Source organism: Mustela erminea, chromosome 19, assembly GCF_009829155.1.
Source record: "Mustela erminea isolate mMusErm1 chromosome 19, mMusErm1.Pri, whole genome shotgun sequence".
Taxonomy (NCBI): domain Eukaryota; kingdom Metazoa; phylum Chordata; class Mammalia; order Carnivora; family Mustelidae; genus Mustela; species Mustela erminea.
This window is the reverse complement of record NC_045632.1, coordinates 33,009,102-33,017,211: the sequence shown is the minus strand read 5'-3', so window position 1 is coordinate 33,017,211 and position 8,110 is coordinate 33,009,102. Positions and strand designations below refer to the sequence as shown.

The window sequence follows — 8,110 nt, the reverse complement described above, 5'->3', positions numbered from 1 at the left end:
CAGAAGATGGAAACACTGAGGCCCAGAAGAAAGAGAGGATTTGTTCAAGGACACCCTTGATTCTGAGGAAGAATCAAGAGAGAACCCAGGTCTCTGTAAATGGTCTCAAGGCCATGGGCAAGAGCTTGCAGCTGCTTAGGTCAGCCATGCCAGGAAGGGCCTGCTGGGAAAGGCAAGAAAACAACTTGCCTTTGTTCTGAAGGCATTTTAAAGAATCATGTGTGGGTGCGTCTCAACAAGCTAGGGTCAGGTTGCAATCTAGCAAACACCACTGACCACCCACTCTATGGCCCAGACCCAAGCTAAGGTCTTTGATGTCTGAAAAGCCCTAAGTACTTGAATCTAGCAGCAACTAACCTGTGTATACACACGCGCTGGGATTTGGGTATGCTCAATGTTTAACCCACACCAACAAAGTCTGCAGGGCATGCCGGGAACATTTTAGAAATTCCCACCCCATCTCCCATTCATCTGCTGGGATTTGTGGTCACCTCAAAGGTGGGCAGTCTGAACATCTAGACGTCTGATACGGGCAGCCCCTGTCTTCCTCACTCCTCGTCATCATACCTAGGGACTGCTGTCTACCGCTGTTCGCTAGATTTCAGGGGACAATGTCAAGGTTCCATTTGAACCATAAGTGACTTTTGCTGAATTAAGAATCAAATCTTCAGAAAGGACTCCACCCAAGTCCTATTTCCATAATTCCTGGTGCGGTCAGTGGCTTGTCAGAAAGGGACTTAAAGCTGGGGAGAAAGATATTTACTGGAGGACTTCTACTAATCTGTAGAGATTTACAGAGCACAGGCCTTTAGCAAAATACACCCGACAGCCCCTTGCACTGACCTTGAGGAAGGCTTTCCCTGCCTGCTTGTGTAGAGTTCTGTATCCAGCAGGCACATAATATCTGCTCGTAACAACCCTGCCTCTCTCAGAAGGTGACTCCTCTGCGAGACCTGTGCGTTAGATTGATGCTTCCAAACCCACCATTCACGTTGTTCAAGTCCTGCCCCTAGATCTCCAGGGGGGCTAAGCAGAAGGACAGAATTTCGACACATACCCCGATTGCACCCACCTACTCCAAGCACTTGGGAAGCCCCATCTTGGGGCTACACCTTTACCCCAAGGGCGGTGTGGACCGTGGCAGGAGCCAGATGGTGATGTTCCTAGGTCCTGAGCCAGATCATCAATGACCCACCTGAATGTAAGGACAGGCTCCAACAGAACCACGTATAGGAACTTCACCTCTTTGGACTTGTCTCCTCATATTTATGCAGGGGAGCTGGGTCTAGATCAGAACTACAGACACAGCTCAAGCCAGTAGAAATACTGCACTGGGCTCATAACATGATTTCTTCAAATTTGAAACCACTTACAAAAATAGAGAGAGATCACTGACTTCTGGTTTGGTGTACCTACATTGTCGTAAGCCAAACGTTTGTTGGAGTTGAGAAGTCTTGCCTCTTTAAGAGAGGGCATGCGCTCTGTCCCACAGTCCCCACCACATCCTATCAAGCTCTCTTGGCCAGCTTCATTCACTGTTTGTTTGCTGCTTTCCTGGCCCCTGCAGACACTTCAGTTAAGGTCTTTGCCTTCCCTGATGCCCAGTGTCCCTTGTATTTGTTCCATCCCGCATGCCCAGAGCCTGCCGCACTATCCTTCCCCAGCTTACAAGTTAATCATCAGCTTCTCCTTATGTAAATCAGAACAGGAAAGTCTTGCTTGGCCAATTCCTCCGAAAATCTTGGTCTGCTGCCCCTCTTCACCAGCCGGTGTCCTGTGTTTGCCCGCTCAACATTTGTCTGCCAACAGGAAGCCCTTTCTTGCCCCCGACCGAAGTTCTCTGAGGCCAGCTGTGGCCGTGAAGGTGCAGGGCATTCAGGCAGGCCAGCCGGATGAGTGGGGAGTGGGGGCACCGGGGCCAGACCCTGATTTGGGTTGTTTGGGTCCTTACAGCTGCCACCAAAGGTGAGACACCCCGTGGGAGAGGAGGGGCCTCAGAAGATGGGGTAGGGGAATTTCCTTACCACTAGTGCAAACAAACCTATTTCTCGGAGGTCTGAAGGCTCGTAAAAGGCTATGTAAGTAACCTCAGGGCCCCTGAGCAGCGTCCTGGTGTTACTGAAAACCATCCTCCACAGAGTCTCCTTTTTGGGAGCGGGTAGAGCTCCGTCCTGCCCTTGGGTTGCTCACACCTTGTCGGAGTTTGGAGAGCTCTCTGTCCCAGGCACTGGGGAGGGTCATAGAATGGAGCCCATGCTTTGTACTAGTGCCTGCCTGGACAGGACTTTCTCTATTAAAATGACATTAAAACAGGTACCACCAAGACGCCCGAGTCCTAATAAGTAAACAGCTGGGCAGTGGGCTTCTCAACACTCTGTATTCTATGTGAAAACCGAGAAGCTTGCACTCTCGGGTTTCCAAAAATATCATCCTCCTGTCCCTGGGGGCGGGGGGCGCTGATGTCAGATGGCATCCCCATGAGAACTTTTTGTTTTTATTGATGTATATTTATTTTCATGTATATTCAAAAACATAGACTTAACTCATCAAAGAGCACAATTCCATAGCTGTTACTGCTTAGGATTGCCCTAGGAAGGATTTTTAAAAGTTTTTTTAAATTTAATTTTAAGAAAATTAAAAAGCTCATAGTCAGGTAGGGAAGGCACAGACATGCCAGCAGGTGTGCTGATAGGTATGAAAATGACCCTGGGCCAGATGACTTTGTGGGAGCCTAGGATCTGCAGAGCCCGGCATCTATCAGTTGGAGAGTAAGGGAAATCCGCGCTGTTGAAGGGAGAGTTTCCTTGTTCCCCAAGAGGACTGGGGCAAATTTTGTGACTTGGTGCTGTGCTCCTAGGAGAAACGAAGTCAGTGCTCTGATGCAGGTGGCTTCTAAGGCAATCTTAAAAGAAGCCAGGGACAGTGGTTTATTGATGGGGAGTCTAGGTACTTCCTGCTGCATGGCCTCTGGGCCAAGAGAGAGCGCCCCCATTGAGGGGCGTCCTAGCTGGGCTCGTTCCAGTTCTCCACCCAGCCACTCCTGATTCTGCCCTGTGTGTTCCCTCAGGGCCAGCCACGGACGCACCAGTGAGGAGCACCACGCTGGGGTGGGTCCGGGGGAAGCAAGCCACTGTGCTGGGAAGCACCATGCCTGTGAACGTGTTCCTCGGGATCCCCTATGCTGTGCCCCCTGTAGGACCCCTGCGATTTAAGAAACCAAAGCCTGCCTTGCCCTGGAATGACTTCCGAGATGCCACGTCCTACCCTAAATTGTAAGAGCAGTCTCAGTCCCGTGGTGGAAAGTGGCCTGGGCGTGGGGGCGGAGCACTGCAGGGGAGTAAAGGTTGTGCAGCTCCCTGGGAAAGGTGGTGGCACCAAGGAGGAGGAGGGTTGACCATGGCCCCCCAGCTGGCTGATCAGCGGGACCACTGGCAGTGGTGTTCAGAGCACGCGGGTTCCTTGGGCTCCCCTCTTGGACTTCCTGAATCAGAATCTCCAGAGCCGGGCCCAGGAAGCTGGTTGCACTGAAAGGTGTCTAGGGATCTGAGGCCCGATCAGATTTGGGAACGGCTGTGGCAGACTTACTGAGTCTTGGTCCAGGTGTTTCCATGTCAATCCCCACCCAAGGTCCAAACTGGCCGAGGGCTTTGAGGTGAAGAACCACGACAGAGGGATCTCAGCTCTAGTGCTCTCTGCCTGATGCAGGGAAATCCACAAACACCTGTGGAGTAGATGCATGTATTCTGGGTCAGGAGCCCCCGTCATTGCTGATGTTCAAGCTGGGGTGGGTGAATCATGATGAGCATAGGTTGGAAGGTGAGACTTGAAAATCCCCAAGAATCTTCTGCACTTGATCTTAGCCAAAGGCCGAGAAGCGATCCCCGAGAATCTTCTGATGCTCAGATTCTGTCCAGTCCTCAAGTTGGTTCTTGGTTCTTGGCCTTGGGGTCCCAGGAATAAGGAGTACCCTGGTGCCAGGAAGCTCCATAAGTCGCAGAAGAAGACCCCATGGGGCCCAGGGACTCAAGACACGAAGCTGAAACTCATCTGTTCCTTCCTTCATGTATTCATTCAGCTAAGATTCATTGAGAACCAACTCAGTCATTGCCTCTCTATAATGTCCTAGGGGACATATGGTGGGCTGGTCACAGTTGCCCTGAATGACCTTGTGGGCTGATGGGGGTGCTACAGTGCTAGGGGTGCTAGGGGGTGCTAATCATAACAATGATTAAAATATAAAGTGACGAAGGCAGACTTTTAGGGGATCAGAGAAGGATGCTGAGAAGGAACCACCCATCCAGCCTAGAAGTCATATATTGGTCTAATTCAATCTTACTCTGTTATAGCCTCAGTGCTAGGGACTATGAGGTACCAAGGTGACCAAAACAGCTTTTGGCTGGTCACATTTGAGTGGGGGAAGATGGCAACACTCATGTGCAAACCTAAGAGAACTTTAAGGAAAGAACATAATGTATATAGGTGTTTCTAAAGAGCTGTGGTCTAACTAGGAGGATCTCAGAAGGCTTCTTGGAGGAGGTGGCACTTTTACTGAATCTGAAAGAAAGGGAAGAACATGAGCAAACAGATATGAGTAGAGAGCACTCTGGGCATAGGGACCAGCCTGAGCAAAGGCTTGGATATAGGAATCTCCCTACTCATCTACCTCCATTGTGTCCTGGAGAAAAGGCCTAGAGATGTCCTTTTGTCCCTCTGGGGGCAGAAAAGGGAGCTGCTAGAGCAAAGCCCTTGATATGTAACCCAGTGTCTTGCCCTCCAGTTTGGGGAATTGTTGAGCCATGCTGAATCTTGATGTGTATGTGTCTGAATTGTGGTAGTGGCTATATGCATGCGTGGGTGCTGGAAGTTAATGATACAATTATTCTGCACAAACTGCTTTCCTACCCAAAAACCAGATCTAAAAGAATTATAGCATGTTTCTCTGTTTGTGCCACCATGGTGGGGGCAGGGGAGATGATTAGATTTTGTACCAATAGCTCCCATAGGCTTCTTCCGCTCAGACTTGGGAGGCCATCAGGCCTCTCTGCTGTCACAAGACCTGGCCCCTCCCAGGCATGTTCCCTGATAGCAACTCTGAGATGTCTCCTTCCTTCCTCCAAGGTGCCTCCAGAACTCAGAGTGGCTGCTCTCAGATCAACACTTTCTCAAGGTGCATTACCCCAAATTGGAAGTGTCTGAAGACTGCTTGTACCTTAACATCTATGCGCCAGCCCATGCGAACAAGGGCTCCAAGCTCCCTGTAAGGCTGCCCACCATGCCCAGGGCTCCAGGGTCCCATGCAGAGGGGCTGGGCGTCTAGAATCAAACCTACCCCCTGTTGGGTAAAAGGGAAATGTAATCACTTAATGCATCAGTAACTCTTAAAAAGTCATTTAATGACAGATTCACTTTATCTTCCTTTCTGATTGCTTCTTTGTTGGCAGTGGCTTGACTTGAACTTTGATTTTTAGTTTGTTTTGTTTTTTCCCCTCTGTTGAGTATTTAATGGTCTGTAAACTTTTAGAAAGACAACTGCTTAAAAGGACCCTGATTTTCTGTTTGCTTGTTTGGGAAATCCTTTTTTATTTTTTTAAGATTTTATTTCTTTATTTGACAGAGAGACAGCAAGAAAAGGGAACACAAACAGGGGGAGAGGGAGAGGGAGAAGCAGGCTTCTTGCTGTGCAGGGATCCCTACACGGGGCTCCATCCCAGGACCCTGGGATCATGACAGGAGCCGAAGGCAGACGCTTAATGACTGAGCCACTCAGGCATTCCTGGGAAATAAAGGGCAGGGCACCTGGGTGGCATAGTCGGTGAAGCGTTGGACTTTTGGTTTCTGCTCAGGTCGTGATCACAGGGTCATGAGATCGGGCCCTGTGCTCAGTGTGGAGTCTGCTTAAGACTCTCTCCATCTGCTCCCCTCCCCGCCAACCTGCACACACACACTCTCTCTCTCTCTCAAATAAATAAATAAATAAATAAATAAATAAATAAATCTTTTTAAAAAAGAGAGAATGGAAAGGATTTATTAAGAAGTATATCAATCCCGGGGCCCCGGGGTGGCTCAGTGGGTTAAAGCCTCTGCCTTCGGCTCAGGTCATGATCCCAGGGTGCTGGGATCAAGCCCCACATCGGGCTCTCTGCTCCGCAGGGAGCCTGCTTCCCCCTCGCTCTCTGCCTACCTCTCTGCCTACTTGTGATCTCTGTCTGTCAAATAAATAAATAAAATCTTTTTTTTTTTTAAAAGAAGTATATCAATCCCAATAGTACCATGTGAATGTTTTATGTTCCTTGGTCCGAATTTTTCTAATCAATAGAGGAAAGTTTTCATACTTCTCCTCCCTGTCATCTCTCCTTGCTTCTCTCCTTTCTGTAGGTAGGGGAAGGAGTTAAGTTAAAATAGCTTAAGTGGTTTGGCTCTCCTTCATGACTTACAATGATTTCCATCTTCCTGTGGGTCACAAGTTCAGTGATATTTAGTTAATGCTTTCTGGGCACTTGAAATTGTTCTAAGAACTTTAGATGCAGGATCTTGTTTAAATATCGTGATAACCCATCAGTGAGATACTTTCATTCTTCAGAGCTTACCTGTGGCAAAAATGAGCCTCAGGGAGGTTAAGTAATCTTCCCAACATTACATAGCTCGTCGGTGGCAGAGCTGGGAATCCAGCCCAGGTACTTTGGTGCCAGAACCCACAAGCTTGCCCCTGGGCCTTCTTCAAAAGACAAAGCCTCTGATGCTACTTAGAAAGGAAAGCTTTCTATTATATTTCCCTAAATAAAGAAAGTCCCAAAATGCATGGGGAGGGGATGTGAATGCCTGGCAGGTTGACTGCAGAGGTCTTGTCCCTTCCGCAGGTCATGGTGTGGCTCCCTGGGGGCGCCTTCGAGACTGGCTCAGCCTCCATCTTTGACGGGTCTGCCCTGGCTGCCTACGAGGACGTGCTAATTGTAACGACCCAGTACCGGCTAGGAATATTGGGTTTCTTCAAGTGAGTGTCCCCATGTGACCAACACCCTGGGTCCCCAAGGCACAGCTGTTTGACAGCCACAGGGAATTCAGTGCCCAGCCACCTAAGGAGGAATGAGCTTTCAGTAATGTTGAACAAATGCGAGCCAAAGGAGTTAGGTAACAGATAAACTGCTGTAACAGATAAACCCCCAAGTCTTGGTGACTTAAAACCAAACCAAACCAAACCAAAATCTCTTTCTCATTCAAGTAAGGTCCAGCTGAGTGATCCTGACTGAAAATGGTCTTTATATGTGGTCCATCAGGGACTGGGGTCCTTCCGTCTCATGGCTCTGCTCTCCTTTATGGCGCAGACCCTCTGCATTTGACCGGCAGATAGACAAACAGCTATCGTGCAAGGGAGTTCTTTCTGGGTCAGCCTGGAGTTGGCGCTTGTCACTCTTGTTCATATATCATTGGCAGAGCTCAGCGCATGGCCTCACCCAACCGCCCTGGGAGGTGGAGGAGTGTGGACCTAACGCGTGCCCTGGAATTTGAGGAGGCATGGTGGGTGAGCGGTTATAGGGCCTCACGTCGGCCTCCTCAGATACTCCCCTGGGAGGAGCACTCCTTCCCTCTCCACAGTAATGGCCACCCTGCATCAGACACTCACTGTGAGCCAGGCACAGTGCTGTGTACCAGCCATACATTGCTTCAGCTTGCCCCCAGAGTAATCCTATGGGAGAAGTATTGTCGTCATTCCCATCGGGCAGTTGAAAAGTGGAGGCACAGAGAGGGGAAGCAACTTCCCAGGGCTCACAGAGCAGAGCATGACCACTTCTGCTATCCTGCTTAGAACACAGCAGACCCTAAGCCCTGGCCAGGGGGCGGTGAGAGAACACCAGCCAGCACTTCAGGGAAGGTGGCAGGGAGCCGAGTGTGATTCTACCCTTTGGGGACTCTCAGTGTTGTGGGGGAGATACCACAGGCACACAAATATCCATGCCACCAGGCAGGATGTGATTAAGGCCCCGAGAATGCCAGGTGGGAGGGCGGTTCACACGGGAGGGAGCTGTGAGTAATCAGGGTGGCATTCACGAGAGAGGCGGCATTGGAACCGCACCTCCAAGACGAGGTTGGATTTGAGAGGAGAGGCTGGGGA

The 8,110-nt window shown here is 49.9% G+C and overlaps 1 protein-coding gene across 5 annotated transcripts in view; it reads left to right on the top strand.

Annotated features, from left to right (window-relative positions):
- Nucleotides 1-1,723: 1,723 nt before the first annotated feature.
- CES5A (carboxylesterase 5A) overlaps nt 1,724-8,110 on the top strand; it is a 31,686-nt gene continuing 25,299 nt past the window's right edge. The window contains exons 1-4 of one of the 5 annotated variants that reach the window (XM_032325441.1): nt 1,724-1,965; nt 3,068-3,272; nt 5,119-5,257; nt 6,858-6,991. In XM_032325441.1, coding sequence (XP_032181332.1) covers nt 1,893-1,965; nt 3,068-3,272; nt 5,119-5,257; nt 6,858-6,991 — 551 coding nt within the window. In that variant the 5' untranslated portion in view covers nt 1,724-1,892. The other 4 variants (XM_032325444.1, XM_032325442.1, XM_032325443.1 and 1 more) reach the window with 4 other exon arrangements.